This window comes from Lissotriton vulgaris, chromosome 11 (assembly GCF_964263255.1).
Source record: "Lissotriton vulgaris chromosome 11, aLisVul1.2, whole genome shotgun sequence".
NCBI lineage: Eukaryota > Metazoa > Chordata > Amphibia > Caudata > Salamandridae > Lissotriton > Lissotriton vulgaris.
The window spans coordinates 1,074,591,639-1,074,610,643 of record NC_141699.1 but is presented as its reverse complement, the minus strand read 5'-3'; the positions used below and the strand labels follow the sequence as shown (position 1 = coordinate 1,074,610,643).

The 19,005-nt window shown below is 41.6% G+C and overlaps 1 protein-coding gene across 2 annotated transcripts in view; it reads right to left on the bottom strand.

Moving 5' to 3' along the window:
- LOC147684136 (cytochrome P450 2J2-like) overlaps positions 1-19,005 on the bottom strand; it is a 90,949-nt gene that overhangs the window by 20,343 nt on the left and 51,601 nt on the right. For both annotated transcript variants that reach the window (XM_086944527.1, XM_086944526.1), the window contains exons 5-7: positions 14,028-14,201; positions 13,762-13,903; positions 8,973-9,160 (exon numbers count right to left, since the gene is read on the bottom strand). In XM_086944527.1, the coding sequence (XP_086800653.1) occupies positions 8,973-9,160; positions 13,762-13,903; positions 14,028-14,201 (504 nt within the window). The remainder of the gene's footprint in view (positions 1-8,972; positions 9,161-13,761; positions 13,904-14,027; positions 14,202-19,005) is intronic.

The window sequence follows — 19,005 nt, the reverse complement described above, 5'->3', positions numbered from 1 at the left end:
AACAAACACTGCTATCAGAACATTGCAGGGGATGAGACTGTCCTCTGGCCAGGCAGGGGACATTCCTTTGAGTGCCTGAACCAAAGCCAGGCCCTAATACCGTGTATTATCCATGTGCCACCAAGCCTTGAGATCGCATTGAATTGTTCCCAGCACACATGAGTAAATCATGCCCCATTGCTCTGTGAAGGGGAGAATCAATACCAGTCCTTTTCATGCTAGATCTGAAGTGTCTTTGGCCTCATTACTGTCCACTCCCAACCCAATGAGCAATAGCAATGCTCTGAGTGTACCTCGCAAATCTTTACCCCGTGGTTAAAGGGTGTGGAAAGAGATGGCATTCCCTGCAGTCCTCTGCACTCCCTCAACTTGTAATACTCTGGAGATGGTGGTAGTGTAAGATGCCTGCATCTGATGCCCATGTAAGTATGGGCGGAAAATCCGTTCCGCTCGCGGATTTTGCGGATTTTCGGTAAATTCGCAATCCGCGAGATTCACGAATTTCCCGCAAAATCCGCAAATCCGCGAGCAGCGGATTTTATGGCTTGCTCGCACTGTTCGCGTGAGTTCGCGGCTTACCAGTTCAACTTCGCGCCCCGGGAATAAGCGCTAAATTGCAGAAATACGATCTTAGCAAAACTGAAACTACTTACCAGGTTCAAAAGTTCAAGCTCATCATTAGTAGCCATTTCCTGTAGTGCTTCCTGAGGGGCCCCTCCAGAGTTCAGTTACCTACTTGCAACTATTATGTGACCCTGCTCTGACCCTCAGAATAGTTACACATATGCCACAAAGGTCCTGAATTACAGCTAAGGGAGACAAGCAGGAGCCAGGCTGGAAGTTCAAATCCAGTGACACATTAATCAGCCCCTAATTCATTATTTTCAGTTGGGGCAGGGCAGGTGTTGTAACTAATTTTGCAACAATGAAAGCACTTAGCAAGTGCAAAAGATCACTAATCAGGAAGCACTAAGGAAGCAGGTGCCAGCTAAAAAAATATTCTGTGACACATTAATCAGCCCCAAATTAATTCAGGTCACTTGAGGCAGGGAAGGTGTGCTTTGCTTTGCCACAATAATGTACACTGGACAACCAGAGGGTGCTGTGATGAAACAGAGGGTGGCATGGGTGGGCCAGAGTGTGGCATGAGTAGTCAGAGAGTGGCAGTGGTGACAGAGAGTGGCAGTGATGAAGAAGAGTGTCCCAAACAGGCTGGACACGTAGAAACAACAAGTTCGCAAAACTTGCGACCCGACAGGTAAGTTCGCGTTTGCGAAATTGTACAAAACCCTCGCGAACTGGCAGAAACCCGCGCGAACACAAAAAAAAATCCGCAAATTCGCGAGAATTCGTGGATTTTGCGGATTGCGAGTTCACATATCCGCAAAATTCGCGAACGCGAGATTCGCAAAATTCGCCCATGCTTATGCCCATGCTGGAAGTGGACAATATGCCAATCTGATCTAATAATTACCTCTATTATATCCCTTCATGCCATGTTCTTTCAGCATTGATAACAATGTAACCAACACATGATGCTAGATAATCTCTCAAAGTTCCTCAGTTTATTGGTCTTGAAAGGATAAATAACTGAGTTAACTCACCTGAGATTTGATCTTGTAATCTGCAGGTTTGTGCCAGAGCACTGCATTTTCATAAATTTTCTAAGTTCTTGTTTTAACACATTTAGCGCAAGGGATAGGGAATATTAAACATGTCTCTGTCCAATCAGGCCTGGTGCTTCCTGTTGAAGTGTAATTTGCCAGTTTACAGCACCGAAAGGCCTCTTGGAACATTATCTTACTCGCAGCGGGAGATCCCTTGGACCATGATATTACTCACACATCAGAGTCCTGTTGGAACATGAAGATGTTCAGCAAACAACATCGTCTGCTAAGACTCCTCTTAATGTATGTGAAGTCTGTGCTGAACATGGTCTTGTGCCAATAGTAAGACCCTGTCAAGAAAGGCCTTAGGGTTGTTAAGAGTGTAAACCTCTGCTTCCCACCCTATTGGGGTTCAAGACTTCACCAGGATGGTTTCCCATGCTTTTAGAGTACAAGACATTTGCCTCTGTGTCTCCTATTCTGTTAGAAGGCAAATCCTCTGTCCACCACTCCGCCTGACAGAGACAACCCCCAGCTCTTTTAGAAAGAAAGACCTCAGTCAGATGTTGGTCTCAGGTATTTTAACTCTGAAAGAGACAGCTGAGATTGCAGCTACAGACATCTTGGTAATAGCACAGTAGTCCTGGGTACGGTCTTACATCCACCTGAAAGTGACAGAATGCCAGTGGCTGGGAATCCCGCCAAGTGTCCCACTGCGTCAGCATACAGGCAGCCAGGAAAAGTTTGCATATACCATAAAATGTATGCAAATAGTCTTGACTGTAATTAAGTACACATTCCAGGCCGACTTTGGTATTTCAAACAATTATGTGTGAGGAAATGCTCTCGAGTGAAAATATTTCAGCAAAAACATAATTTACTCTTGCCTGTGTGTGCTGCTTTGTCCCTCCCTTTCAGGCCTGAGGTCACTGGTGGAGCCTTTGCACAGACCGCACTGTCAATCAAAGCTCAGGCTGCAGAAGGAATTCAATGTCTTGATCTCAGGGCCAGCTTTAGGGCAGTGCGACCGGGGCAGCCGCACTGGGCGTTGACCTGTGAATGGGACTCTGACCTCAGGGGTGGGACGCTGTTTTTAGCAACAATTTATGATTGGGGAGATGAAGGGCATTTTTGCCTGGTGGTAGTGAGAGAATCCAAGGAGGCGGTCATGGATGCCAAAAATGATTGAAGCTGGCCCTGCTTAATCTGCCTGTTTACATGCCAATGAAGACGACACCTCTTATTCCATCTTTCTGTGCGCTGCGTGGATTAATCCCCAAATCTGTTCAGTAATGTGTGCCGGCACCCTCTTTACCTGATTTGTAATAATGTGCACTGACAACTCCCTCCCTTTATCTTACTGCACGTGCACCTCTTAGAGCTCCTGTAAGGTGTTGTTTTGGGCAGTGAAAAGGCATTGGCAGGTTATTCTGGTTTGGATCAATGCCTCTTATTAGCCTGACAAAGAAGTGACAACAGTCTGGAGCACAAGCAGCAGAGGCACTCAGCTGCTCTAGGGCTCTTTGTGAGCCTCATCCCATACCCAGCTTATCACAGGGTGAAGCATGGCCAGCAAGGTTTGTTGATCCCACCCCACTCACTAGCAAGTTGTGAAAAGTACATCCTCACTGACTGATTCACAGCCTTGGAATGAAGCCTAAAGTGCTTTGACTGTGGTCAATCAGTAAGCGTGCTGTGTGTTAAAGGTGGGTGTGTCCCAACAGGGCTGTAGGCCACAAAGGGTTTGGGCTGACATCAGAGAAGCCTTGCAAACACAGCAACAGGGGGAGGGGGCATGAGCACTAGGGAATGTACCTGTGAGAAATGCCTAGACTCTTCCTGACCCTTTGCACAGACTGAAGGCATAATTGTGGCTAACACTGCCTCCAAACAAACCTCAAGTCTTGAGGCCTCCCTGACATTCTACATTACATGACTGTTAATATTATCTCTATTTAATTAGTTTTCCAATTTTTATTTACTTGATATGTGAGTCTCTTTCTTATTTTAATGTTATAGTTGCTTGCTTTATATGACATCTACTGTAATTTTTATTTTTCTTCTTAATACAATTATCTTTTAAAACTTAAAAAAGAATTCAGTGGGAGAAAATTGGGGAGAAGCTGAGCCCCAACAGCCTACCAATCAGCTACCATTGCAGTTTAGTGGTGTGCTTCATGCTTGCAATGCAAGCACCGCTGACTTGCTTTAAGACTGTACTTGGAACAATACCTGAATTTTTGGGGTTTGCTGTTTTCAAACAGTAGTGTTTCAACAACCTTTATTATTGTAGGTACAATTCTATTCATAATCCTTCTAAGGCAATGAGGTAGAATATTCTGTAACCATCTGAGCAACACTGTTGACATGGTATATCTTTCTCTTTGGGAGTAGACTTGTTGTCCTGCCTGAGTGACCACTGGACCCTGAGCTTTCACAGGCTTTTACCACCTGTAGTAAGATTGCTCTTCTAGTACCCAATTGTTATCACACTATTGTCAGAAAGATCCATTCGGACCAATACATTTTGTTTTCTGTGGATCATTGAGAGCTGATTCAACCAATGGTGCTGCATTGTTCATATTGTGGTGCTCTGCAGTTGCTGATCATCAACTCTGCTTCACATAGATCACTGTTGATGCTGTCACATGTGCAACAACCATAAGCTAGAGCTACATTATCTCTGTTCTTAAATGTATTTTGCTCTGTGGCTCATGCACTTCCTGTTGATGCTTCCACACCACCAGTACATTACTGATTATAATGCCTTATTTGCAAGTACGATCTTAGACTTCACATTTGTGTTTGCATCTTCTGCATATTTGCTGACAACTCTGATGCAACCAGCCCCTTCTATACCTCTGCCTTCTTTGAATTTTGGCCCAGGTTGTCTTTTTTATTATCCCCTCCTATCTTTGAATCTGAGTCCATGCTTCAGTATTCGAAGTCTTACATTTGCATGCGACACCAAGTTTAGACAAAAGGAACTCAGTTCAACAAGAGATGGGAGATCAGTGGCCGCTGCTGATCATCCTCTTTTAGCCAGATTTGAAAAACTTTCAAAGCTTCAAAGCAGCTTGTAAACAAGTTTTATATACATGTTTTGTAGCCCTGAAGAAGTCTCAAGTGTACGAAGCGCGTTGGCTAGAGCTACAAACAATGCACTTTAATGAGAAGATATCTAATATAAAGTTGAACAGAAATTGAACTCGGAAAATTGGGTGACTATATTGAATTAAGGACAATTCTTTATAATGACTACTAACTAATCATATCAATGACCTAATTTGGAGTGGTGAGTGACAGTGCAATAACGTTGCAACAAAGTTTTTCTTTGGAAGAGCATTGTTGGTGGTGGATCTCTTACACTTGTCTACCCATTTGTTTTACTTATTATTTGCAAACTAATGTCATATACTGTATTGATAGGTGTGGTAGGAAATGTAACACACACATACACGTATATATATATATATATATATATATACATATATATATATATATATATATATATATATATATATATATATACATATATATGTGTATATATATATATATATATATATATATATATATATATATATATATATATATATATATATATATATATATATATATATATATATATATATATATATATATATATATATATATATATATATATATATATATATATATATATATATATATATATATATATATATATATATATATATATATATATATATATATATATATATCCCCAAAGCAAAACTCCTTCTGGGGCTTTCAATCTTTGCAAAAATCCAAATATCAGGCGTGCTCTCAGGAAAGACAGTCAAATGATCGTGAAGGTGTCCCTTGTTTAATTCACAACGCGTTTCACCTCATGCGAGATATATGTATAATCAGTAACTGCTGAATGCAAGTTCATGTATGTGAATCTATGCTTTTTCATGTATGTAGATTTACGGTATCACAGTGTTTTAATATTTCTTTGATAGCTATTTTGTGCTCATTAAGTATGACATTGGGAGAAAAGCACTGGTATTTTGAATTACTAAAGCCTTTCAAATTAATAGTGTGGGTTTCTTGTATGTGTGCGTCTTCTGAGGAAAGAGTAATAGCAACCAACGGGAAATATAAATGTGTTCCTGACTGTCTCTGGCAGGACCTGATTGTTGCCTAATACAAAAAGGCCCAGATTTAATAATGTTTAGAGTCGCCCTTGCCCCATGCAAGGGGGTTAAGGGCAATGCAAAACATAAGTGAGATTTATCAAGCCAAGCAAGTTGACCTTTGCATGGCCCTGCATGGCTTGATAAATGCAGACGAACACAAGGCAGCACAAATCGTTGCCTTGCATTTCCCTATGGCAGGGAGGCATTCCGTGGGTGAAGTGTGGGTGTTCCTCCGTATCCACCCATGGAAGTTGGCTCATTCCCTGATTTACCATTAGTGGTAGACCTGGTAATGCATCAAAATGGTACGCCTCCCCAGGTGAGGTGTAACAAGGAGAAATATTTTTGTCTACAACACAGACACCTTGTAACCATGATGCAAGGGTGCCTGAATTGGCGCTAGGCAGCCAAAAGCGCTCCTGAGCTAGAAAAGGACAGGAACGCTCTGGATAATGGTAAATACAGTGCGTTTCTGCCCTTTCCCTTTCATTCAACAGAGCCCAGCAAGGTGGCTTGCTGCGTTACGCTGCCTGAAAGTTTGATAAATCGCTCAATATCTCTAGGTAAGCTGGGGTTATATTTGAAATGGGTTTAGAAAACCTCCTCCTGATTAGGCACACACTCAGCAAGAAAAAGAATATGGATTAAGAGAAACAGACAGAAAAAGGGTATACGGGATTGCATTAAAAAATAAAGAAACATTTTGAGAAATTAATCAAGTTGAATTTGTCAATTTATTGAACACCGTCCATCTTGAAACTGTGAAGAAAGCAGTTTGTTTGATAGGGATTATAAGAAACTGTTTCAGCAAGATGCTTATCACCAAGAAGACATAGACCCATAGTTTGTGAACGAATAGCATCAACAGTAGAACTTGGTGTCTTGAAGATATCTCAGTAATCCTCTTTCTCTATGAGTTCATTTTTTGTATATCACCAGGCAGGAGATAGGTTCCTGATTTTCTCCAGGACTAGTGACTCAACGACTTAGCGCTGAAGCTAGTAAAGGAGACTTCCTAAGTCAAAAAATATCCAGATGACATAGGAGGCAGAGACGTTGAAATAGAGTACTGTAGCTGTTCAACTCTAAGTTGAGGGAATTAAGGACTTATATGTGAAATTCATGACTGAGGTTCATTGACAACAACAATGAAAGTTTACACCTCAAGGGTGGGTCAGAGGAGGAGAAATCTGACATTTCCACCCCTTTGGATGGCTGTACGGCAAACCCTCTATATATGTATCAGAATCAAGAAAAATGAGCAAAATAACTCAACTGAAAAACCAGGAAAATTATTCTTCTTGGAACTGGTTGTGATCAGTTATCAGTGATTAGAAAAAAAGAGTGCCTGACTGAGCGCCCCGTCCCCTTCCCCCATGCATAATGCTTTAATGCAGTTTCTACAAGTCCTAAGGTGGAAGGAACCCCTCTCCACAGCTGTGCATAGTCACTGCTGAGGCATCATTTGCTGCTTTTTTTCTATGAAAAAATACACGAATTAAGTGGCATTTTCAGTCAAATGCCCTCTTGTGTATCAAATGTGGATCAATCAACTATTTTGTAAAAAAAGATGGCGCCTGTTGCCTCCTAAGGACATATTGTTTGTTAAAATGGTTTCAATTTCAGAATATGTTAGAAATGAGTTCATAGGCCACTGAAATACCTTCACCCTCTGATTACTACCAAACTGAATTCCATAATGGAGACTTATAATTGTGCCGTCAGTATTCAAGCAAAACAAAAGGGGATGATGGACGGAGCGTTTGAGCAAATCAAACACTCACCCCCAGTCAACTGATCTGGGTTTAATCCATCACCATTCTTTAGCTCACTCAGCCACCCCAGTTCAGACATGGACATATGCAAATCAGTCTGACCCTGTGCCTCATGGGAACAGTCCAGCCCAACTTAGGGCAAACAAAGCAAAACAAAAGGGGATGATGGATGAAGCGTTTGAGCAAATCAAACACTCACCCCCAGTCAACTGATCTGGGTTTAATCCATCACCATTCTTTAGCTCACTCAGCCACCCCAATTCAGACATGGCCATATGCAAATCAGTCTGACCCTGTGCCTCATGGGAACAGTCCAGCCCGAACTGCCAAGCCATGTCTTCCCTGGACCGGAAACAAGCATCCTGGGACCGGTTTCGGATTCATAATCCTCATCAGCCAGGCTATCTTGAATCCAGTGGTCAAGTGAGCAAGGGACTCACGTCTGAGCATACCCTGCCAACTTAGGGCGAACAAAGCAAAACAAAAGGGAATGATGGACAGAGCGTTTGAGCAAATCAAACGCTCACCCCCAGTCAACTGATCTGTGTTTAATCCATCACCATTCTTTAGCTCACTCAGCCACCCCAGTTCAGACATGGCCATATGCAAATCAGTCTGACCCTGTGCCTCATAGGAACAGTCCAGCCCGAACTACCAAGCCATGTCTTCCCTGGACCGGAAACAAGCATCCTGGGACCGGTTTCGGATTTATAGTCCTGTTCAGCCAGGCTATCTTTGAATCCAGTGGCCAAGGGAGCAAGGGACTCACGTCTGAGCATACCCTGCCAACTTAGGGCGAACAAAGCAAAACAAAAGGGGATGATGGACGGAGCGTTTGAGCAGACATGGCCATATGCAAATCAGTCTGATCCTGCGCCTCATGGGAACAGTGATTAAACCAAGATCTTTTGACTGGGTGTGAGTGTTTGATTGATTCAGATGCTCCGTCCATCACCACCCCCTTTTGTACAGCTTTTGGCCACCATAAGTGTGGCAGGGTATGCTCAGACGTGAGTCCCTTGCTCACTTTGCCACTGGATTCAAGCAAGCCGGGCTGAAGAGGGCTGGAATGCCAGAAACCGGTCCTCGGAAGCTTGTTGCCGGTCCAGGGAAGACATGGCTTGGTAGTTCGGGCTTGGACTGTTCCCATGAGGCACAGGGTCAGACTGATTTGCATATAGCCATGTCTGAACTGGGGTGGCAGAGTGGGCTAAAGAACGGTGATGGATTAAACCCAGATCTTTTGACTGGGTGTGAGTGTTTGATTGATTCAGATGCTCCGTCCATCACAACCCCTTTTGTACCATCAGTATTCAAGCAACATTTACATTTCAGACACAAGGCTGCTGCAGGTGGGTTCTGAGTGCATGTGAGATAGAGTGAAGCTGGAATTGAGAACAAGACATACATTGAAGGTACTTAGCTTTTACCTTTTCAATATGAAAACCCTGGATCTCTGTGTTTTTCAAGGCTTGGCGAGGAATCCCCACAGAGACAATATTCCCATAGCGAAGGATCTCGTGAATCACGGCGCTGGTGTAAGGCAGCTTCTTCCGGTCTTCATACTCAATGACCTGAGAGGGTCCAAGAACAGCATCCAGTTCCTTCTGAACCTCACCTGGGAGAAAACAGAGCAAGAGAAGCATCTGTGATTGGAAACCATATTGGATTATAGCTCACTACTGTGCCTAGGATTCCATGTGCCATGCTCTTCCAACATGTAGGTGGCTTCTTTCTTCCAATCCTCGTGGAATAGGGACATCCTACTGCTATGCAGGGGTTATTTTACAAAGATTATCTTGATTCCTTGTTCATATCCCTTACATAACTCGTTTTGTACTCCATCAGTCTATTTCGGTATTGTTCATATTTTACTTTCATCTCCCAATGTTCCTCTCTCTTCATCATATTGAATCATGGTATCATTTTCTTTTTCTCTTATACAGTTCTCAAATCTGTTTGTATTATCCTTTCTCTCTGGACAGTCTCGGATGCCAATATTTATTTTCTGTTCCCTGTTTTCTCTGTTTTTTTTCCCTACCCAACTTGCTGCCTCCAACTCTATTTTCTATTTAATTTTTCACAGTCTTCTTCTGTCTTTTTAAAAGTGCCTTGCCTCAATTGTAATTCCTCTGTATTTCTCTCTTTCTTCTTCATTTCTCCACTAAGGGGCCAATTCCGATGTCCGACGGAACGGAGTCCGTCCGACATCGGTTGGGAACCGGAACCGAACGACCTCCTTTTGTCGGTTCCAGGCCAGCAAGTAGGATGCGACCGAACCCTGTTCTGTTGCAATCCTATTCTTTACAACGGGGGCATGCTGTCATTGCAAAGAGCAGAGGTGCAGGACATCCCTGCACCCTGTGCCAGGCACATCAAGATGCCTGCCACGGGGTGAAGGGATCTTGGTGCCCCCTAGGCCGCCATTTGGAGGTCTTACTGGGGGCCCGCGAAGCAGGATTCTGACAGCTGTTCTGTGTCGGAAAGGCTGGTACAGAAAAGCTGTGGGAATCTTCCATTAGAATCCCTCGGCCATAAAGAGCCGCTTGAGGGATTGATGGAGGATTTCCAAATGACAGCCGGTCTCCCCGAGCCTGTTGCAAGGCATTCTGAAATACGGTTTGGATTTCTTTGTGACAAACCCCATCAAAATGGGTTTGTTGGAAGGGAATCCAAACAGCCGATTCCGATGCGGTCAGACAGCTCCGAATAATGGTCGGGCCGTTTCCGGCCGCATCGGAATCGGCCCCTAAGTCTCTCATCATGAGCTTGGTGTGAAAATCGATGCAGCAACACCAGACTAGAGTCAGGGGCAACTTAAGGGGCTCTGGGAAAGGTATATTTTGTGGGCCCTGATTGGACTTACTTTAAATTTGTTGCCTATTTTCAGTCAATTCAAGGACTCATTATTCCAAACAATATTGATTAGTATCTTAACGTTCAGAAACAGGGGCACACAGTATATTTAAGTGATAAACCATGTGATTATTTTAAATGTCTCTGCAAGCACACTTTTCCCCAGGTGCTATTTGGTGTCAAAGCCCTTACTTAACAGTTTATAATGCGCTCTCTGTGTTAGGCATCTCTTTCTCTACATCATCTGCAGCCAATAAATGCCCAGGTCACTATGCACTGAGGTGCCTCCATCCAGCATGGCACCCTGGTCTCCTTGAAGTGACACAATGCAAGGGGGTGGTTTAGCCTCTGGGAGGGGCCATGAGAGGAAGAAAGAAAGAAAAGACAGACAGAGGGAGGAAAGAGTGAATTAGAGGGAGGTGAAGATAGGGGTAAAGAGGAGTAATCAGGTAGGGTGAGAGAGAGGGAGACGTGAGAGCTACAGATAGGTGGTTAGGTAGGGACAGGTAGTGAAAGGGTCAGATGCTGAAGAAGAAGTCAGAGCGAAAAAGAGAGGTTCTTCTTACTGTCCCAGTAACTTTCCCAGGGAGCCCCTTGAAAGCTGGGGGCCTGTGCAATTTCCCGCTTTGCCCATACCTTAAAATGTCTCTGCCCAGAGTAACTCATACCACAGGTAGGTAATTATTAGATGTGGTATTTTCATAACATTAGGAGTCTTTGGTCTTAAGTGACGAATAACTGTGGGTAAATGTGTGTTCCTCTTATTCCAAAGTCTTTTCTTAGACATTTTGGGGCAGATTTACAAGCCCCTTGCGCCACTTTTGCGTCACTTTTAACATGGGAAAAGTGACGCAAAAGTGGCGCAAGGGGCTTGTAAATCTGTCCCATTATGTCTAGCAAATATTCTGAATGTGAAGGTTTCGATTGAGTTGTGCAAACCTTTCTTAGTTTCTTTTTGCATAGTTTTGGGAAACTTCTGAAAAATACATAACCTTACAAATTCAGCATTTAGCACTCTGTTTTAGTGTAAAATGCGTTCTTGTGTTCCATTTTGGAAGCAAGAAGGTCACATTTAATGCTAACAAAATAGGTCAAAAATACAACTGTTGTGAAGAGAATGCAAGCAGCTGTTGTTCACAGAAGTTGTGTTTCTGGACTATTTCCAGTGAGCCGATTTTTATCTTAATGCTCGTCAAATTATACGGCGTGGCATATTATGTAATATCGCAACAAAAACATTACCGAAATGCCCGAAATTACTCAGGATTACGCCAGTGTCCATTTTTTGGGGCTAAGCCTCGTTTTAATGCAACACTCCTTACTACAATTACTACAATTTGGGCAGAATTTCTTCCTTATTCACAATTAACTTTAAATATGTAATGCATTTTTGTATCCCTCTCTTCTCTGGTTTGATCATTCTTCTCCCCAATATGTAACATTTAGTTTTCTACCCCTTTCTCTAATCAGTTCTTTCCTTCTTAATCAATCGTTTTTATGCATGTCTTTTAATCCTTTTCTATGCAGCTCTTTATTTGTCCACCTCCACTTCCTATTTGTCACAGCTTCCATCTTCTCTGTTTACATTCCTGTTTCAATTGTGCCACAGGGTTTGTGGAACTTGGGGCTGAATTTATGACCCCCCCCCAGCCCCACCCCTCAAGACCCTCAAACCTGAACTGAACATAAGCTTCATGGACAGTCCTCATCAATAAAGTACACATGTTACAGGAACCACTAAACCCTGGCAAGCTTCATGTACCTATGCTGGTCTATTTGCGAGTTCTGTAATTCTAAAACCAGATCCAAGGTTTTAGACCTGTCAGCCTTGGCGTGCTCTTCCTCTCAACTTTTTGTCTTCTTCCTCCATTTTGTTGAACCTTTTTTTTGCTGACCTTAGAACTCTGAGCACTTTACCACTGCTAGCCAGGGCTAAAGTGCATTTGCTCTCGCCTCTAAACATGGTAATATTGGCTCATGCTCAATTGGCATATTAATTTACTTATATGCACCTAGTACAATGGTACTATAAGTACCTAGGGCCTGTAAATGAAATATTGCTACTAGTGGGCTTGCAGCACGGATTGTGCCGCCCACTTCAGTAGCACTTTAAACAAGTCTCAGGCCTGTCATTGCAGAGCCTGTGTGTAAGGTTTAAACAGCCACTTCAACATAGCAAAATAACCATTTTGCCAGGCCCAAACGTTCCTTAGTTATACATATAAGTCACCCCTAAGGTAGGTCCTGGACAGACCAGTGGGCAGGGTGCAATATATTTAAAAAGCAGGATATGTAGTTTCATTTTTTGCTACTGCAAGGCCTATATCTTCCATAGGATGACGTTGGGATTACCCTATTACATTTCATAAGTGTAATTTATGAATGGGAAAATATAACTGATTTAAGTTTAGTGTCTCTTAAATCCTAATTAAAAAATCCCTAATCATGGTGAAGTCAGATTTTAATTTATAATTCTTGGAAAATAGGCCCAGATCTTCTTACTGGGGTGAATGTATGACATTGTTCTGCATTCTGTCCATCAAGTGTTGTTTTTGCATTTGTCACCCCGAGTGGGACAGGTATGCTCAGACATGACCCCCGTGCTCTCCATGCCACTAGAATCAAGCTATCCTGGCTGATGAGGGCTGAAAGCCTGAAGCCGGTCCTAGGATGCTTGTTTCCAGTCCAGGAGGACCTGGCTTGGCAGTTCGGGCTGGACTGTTTCCATGGGGCACAGGGTCAAGACCGATTTGCATATGGCTGGCTTCAAACTGGAATGGCATGGTGAGCAAAAAAAATATGGATTTAGGCCCAGATCTCTGTACTGGGGTGAATGTATGACATTGTTCTGCATTCTGTCCATCAACTGTTGTTTTTGCATTTGTCACCCCGAGTGGGACAGGTTTGCCCAGACGTGGTCCCAAGCTCTCCATGTCACTGGGGTCAAGCTAGACTGACTGATGAGGAGTGATGTCACGAATCTTGTCCCAGGATTCTTGTTTCCAGTACGGGGAGGACCTGGCCTGGCAGTTTGGGCTAGACTTTTTCCATGGGTAAAAGGGTCAAGACTGATTTGCATATGGCTGGTTCTGAACTGGAATGGCATGGGGAGCAGAACAACGATGGATTTAGGCCCAGATCTCTGTACCGGGGTGAATGTTTGACATTGTGCGGCATTCTGTCCATCAATTGTTCTCTTTGCATTTATATATCTTTATATCACTCGCTCTCATTCTTTTTCTTGAACTCTGATTCATTTAATAATTTGTGTCATTCTTTTCCCCTCCCTCACATCTCTCTGAATTTCTCTATCTTCCTTACACATCTTTTGCTCGGTCTTGTTACCAGCTTGCACATTCTTACCTTGAATGTCTGGATAAGCCACCATGTAGAGCAATGCCCAACGCAGGGTAGTAGTGGTGGTTTCTGTCCCAGTAAGAAAAAGGTCAGCCACCATCTGCACCATGTTTTCGTCAGTATACGTAGAACTGGGGTCATCGTGGGTCTATGGGTGGTTCACACAAAGACATTGCTAGTAGACTGGGTTTTAGTATTCAATAGGAGCACATTGAACTGTAGTAATAGGAAACAAAAACAACAGCATCAATGCAGTCAAGCCTTATTTATACCTTTGATATCTGATCCAGATAGAAGCCAATATAATCTTGGGGATTTTCTTCTGGGTTTTCCCTGTGATTCTTGACCTCCCTCTCGATGAAGTTAAGAAACATGTGGTAGTGCTGGAAGACATTGTGATGGGGTCCTGGAAGAAGTCTCATCAGTTGTGGGAAAAGGTCATAAATCTGCAGGAAAAACACAGATGTTATCAGAAGATGAGGGAAACTCAGAAAAAATAAAATTACTCAATACTTCATTGAGGAATGATCTGAATTGCTGGGGCCGCATTACAGATAGTGTCCCCTGAGCGCTACACACACTCATGTCCCATTTTCTGCGACCCTGAGCACTTTTTACAGACGTGGCTTCATATGCTCATATGTCCCTCTGTGTGATCCGGTGCTGCCTTAAGAGTGCATTCCCCAATTTGCATGGAAGAAAGGAAAAAATAAACAGGAAGTGCATTTAATGTGTACCGCAAAGTGGTGATGCACAGTCAGTGCACATCCTGATGGAAACCTTCCAAAGAGAGTAAAGGGGTCCAATTAACAGTAGCTCACTGCACCCACCTGCAGGAGGATCTCTGTCTGAAGTCCAGCTATCACCAATAACAAGTCATGGGCAACGCATGTGAGATTTTGCATGTAATGGTCCCTGTGCCACTATTCAAGGAAAATATATAGACAGAGAAAGATGCTTTGGGTCAGTCTCATTCATCCATTGGTTTCTTTAGCTCTGGAACCTCTGGCCATTGACTGTGGACATTGTCAAACACATCTTGAATCAGCCGACAATATTATTTTGGTTGCACCATTTTCCTATTGGCTGTTTTGGTGTATCCTTTCGCCCTCACTGGCAAGCTTCAGGAGGTGCAAAGTAATCTGAATCACCACATTTTCCTCACATTTCTCTGATACTCATTTCCTAATGGCACACATGCATTTACTAAGCAAAGTAATTCTTTTTGTACATTTCTTTGAACAAAGGCAGCTAGTTTTTATTGTTTTCTTCAATTTGTCTGTAATTGTTAGTCTCAAGTGACTTTTTAGAACCAACAAGAGTTGAGCCTAGAGACAAGAATGAGTTAAAAAATGCACTATATGCACGTTATAACCTAGATAGGACAAAAAAGGAATTTAAGAAATCGTCAGTCTCGGCATACATAGATAAGGAGTTGCATAGGTATCCTTTACCACTCTACCTCACTCTGCCAATGACCAATTGGGAAAGAAAACTCCTGTTTTGTTTAAGGGCAGGAACTGTAAGATTCTTACTAAGTTTTCCCTTGGGCTATTGCTTGAAATCAGATTATAAACCATGCCCTTATGATGGAGTGAGTACACAAAATGATTTGCATTTTTTCTTCTCTTGTAAATATTTTTTAAAATATGTTAAATGGTTTTGAGCCCTGTTTTTTAGAAAACATAGACCCCTCTCCTTGAGGGACTCCTATCTGATGTTGCTCTCCCTGGACACTGAAGAATTAGTTTTTCGCACCAGCACTTTCTTGAGACTTATTACTCGTGTTCGTAAAATGATGGAAAATCCTTGAACCTCTGTTTTATATTAATTATTATAATCATCTGCTGCCTAATTTGAAAATGTTAATCTGTAAAGTTTTAAAAGGGATTTTTTATGACTCTTTGTAAGTGAGATTATTTTTATGAATTTCTGAAATTGGAAAAAAGATTTGATTAAAAAAAAAAGTGAAAGAGGTGTTCCCCTCTGAAAGCACATTTGCCTATTTCCATGCAAGAAAGTAAATTACTCTTGCAAAATGTTACAAAGTGTTTTTTTCCATTATATAAATAACAAAAATCATTTTTAATCATACTCCTGAAAGTGTTTGCCATAATAGTTTATTTTACGGCGCATGAATACATAATTATTATTAACAGTCTCATATAGAGGTCCTACTCCTTATGGATTCCATAAAAATCTACTGTACCAAGACAGTAGTATGTTGCGAGGGCTTTCTTTGTAGACAAAAACGAAAAAAAGCACTTATGCAAGCACATAAAAAAACAAGCATTGGCAATCCAATAGGACTGTATTTACGGCCAGATATATCAACGGTTTTTGCATTTGCAAACGGACCAGGTCACAAAACATAACATATAGCAGCCTCCCTAGACCCTCATACCTTCCAAGGGGCACATTTGAAGATGAAGTGTAGTGGATGCTACACATGCATTTTTGAGGCACGGGAGGGCGCAGTTCGTGTTTTAAAGGTGGCTCGCTTCATCTCCTTAGAAGCGGCTGCCATCTTGATTAAGAGACAGGTTACTGGCATCAATGTCATTCTCCTCATTCTTCAGCAGTTTTCAGATACATCTTTTTTTTGTTAAGTGGTGATGACCTCTTGGTTAACTTTCCTTCTTAGTGTTTTATTCCTCACCACTTTTTATGTCAAAGTGTGAGGGAATAATTACAGGCATTCCTGTTAAAGACCAGTCTTCTATGTTTGGATGTTTTTGGCTGCTTTTTGAGCGTATGTGCTGGCTCTCAGTGGCAACTGCTATAAACCAAAGGATTTATAGCTCCGCTTGTGGCAATTTTAGTGCATGGGTAGATCAAGAGTTATTAAGCCACCTATGAAGTCCTTTCCTGCCAAATTGCTAAAGCGTTCTCCTGTGTCATTAATATTTACGGCAAACGAGGGCTCCACTTTAACTTAGTGGTCTACTTCACCCTCTTCTTCTGTTTTCCACAGCCGCAACTTCACAATTTAACATTGGCAAGGCATCAATTAAAAGGGTAAAAAAAGACTCAGGTTCTCCTACAAAATCTATACCTGCAGTTTATTTGGATCTTTTTTTGAAAGAGATCAAGGCATTGCACCAGTTTATGGAAGATACTAATGCCAAATTACAAACTCACAGTGATGGATGGTCAGTCATGGAATGATTAGCGCAACTCCAAGCAGGGGAGAGCGTCCACAATTGCACTCTTAGAACTTTTTAATAAACTTTAAACCATTTGTATATCTTTATCAAGTATCAATTTTTATTATTATTCTTTTCATATCAATTAGTTTCATCAGTGAACTTGACGTAATGGTTTTCATGATTATTTGATTTTGTGCCCATTGCATTTCGGGCCTAGCCCTTCATCAGGGGCTTGATAATACGATGGGTTAATCAACGTGGGTTTTACGTTCAATATTCCAACGAGTGTGAAGTGTGTCGGGTAGGTTTCATACCATGGCCCATTGCCCTTCTTGTGCCATGTCTCCCCTAAAAGGTCAGATGTGCTGTCTTTTCCATGTGGTCTCCTTCCCACTCTCATCAAAGTATTGTTAGGTATGTTCCCCTTTTTGTTACTTGGTTGGCTTCCTTCCTCTTCTCTAAGACCTACTCTTTATTCTATTCTTTGTTTTCTCTCTACTGTCTCCCTCCCCGCTCTTTTTGCTAATATTGCCCTGGATATCATACTTTTTTCACCTTTCTCATAGAAATATTCTTCTCACCATTGTTATGGCTTTGTTGGTTCCTTTCTCCATTGTCGTCTTTTTACAATTTGTTTTATCTCAATGGTTTTTACAGTGTTTTTTAGAATGTATGGGGTTTGAACTCTCCAAATAAAAGACAGCAAGTACAAACTCATTTGTTAAAGCTTAATGCCCATATAGGTGCAAGAATCCCGCCTTTCTCATATTGAATCTATGAATTTACGGAAGAGGTGGTTGGAGAAGTTTTCTTTTCACCTGAAATTGGGAAAAAGCCTAGTCTTGCAATATTGTGTCACAAGGCTTAAAAAGGAGGAAAGATGGTTATTTCTTAAATTGTACAGTGAGGAAGTTTTGATTGTTCTTTTAAATTTATATGGTCCTACTGCTCTTGATTCTAAATTTCGGTCCTTGATCTTCCAGAAGCTCTTACAGTATCCAAACGACAATGTAGTTCTCACAGGGGAGTCAACTTGCCTGCTGGCCCTTTTCTTGACAGACTCTCCTTATCTTATTAAAGACCACAGAAATCACAAACTGCTTTTTTTCATGCTTTCCAGCAGCAACATTTAACAGAAGCCTGGAGATTATGTAATTCCCCTCTACTGGAATATACATTATTCTCTCCAATTCACCACACACAGTCCCTAATTTATAATTTTTTCATATTACTTCATCACACTCGATTCTTACAATCATCCAAGATCGGCTCTATTTTAAACTCTAATCATACGCTGGTATATGTCCATTCTGACATTTTATCCAAACCTAACACTCCTAAAAGATGCTTTAATAAGTCATTATCATTGAACACCACTTTCACCTCTTCTTTAACTACTTTTGTCCAATATTTTTTTCTATTTAACCAGACAGCGGAACTCTCCTTTAACATGGTCTGGGATGCTTTCAAAGCTTCAGACCGAGATTTTATGAATAATTTAATTTCTAGAAAAAAGACGTCTTTCTCAATCTAAACAAATTCTTGAGAAAATGTTGTGCCTGAAGCATATCTATTACGCTTCTCACTCAGCATTCTCGAAATCAACTCTTTATCGCCAAGCTTCATTTTAATAAGATCTCTACAGAATATGCAGCTTCTTATCTTCTCAAATCTACTGCTAAGTATTACAGAGGCCAAAATAAATCTGCAAACTGTTAGTAAATTATCTTAAAATTAAACTAAACAAACCATGATCGAGTCAGTTTAGATCAAGATCTTTATGAAGACAAAACAACCATAAAAGCACATCTGTAAAAACAATATACCAATATAAAATATAGACAATACAAGCCGGTCACATCATAAAATCCATATCATCTTAGTACTGCTAAAAACTAAGCATGGGCGGAAAATCAGTTCCGCTCGTGGATTTTGCGGATTTTCGGTAAATTCGCAATTCGCGAACTCTTGAGAATTTACCGAAAATCCACAAATTCGCACGCAGCGGATTTTTTTTCTTGGTGATACTATATTGCGGCCTGCGGCGTTCACTTACCGTCATTCAGCGTTTGCCGAGTTGTTTTTCTCGATATTTTGCAAG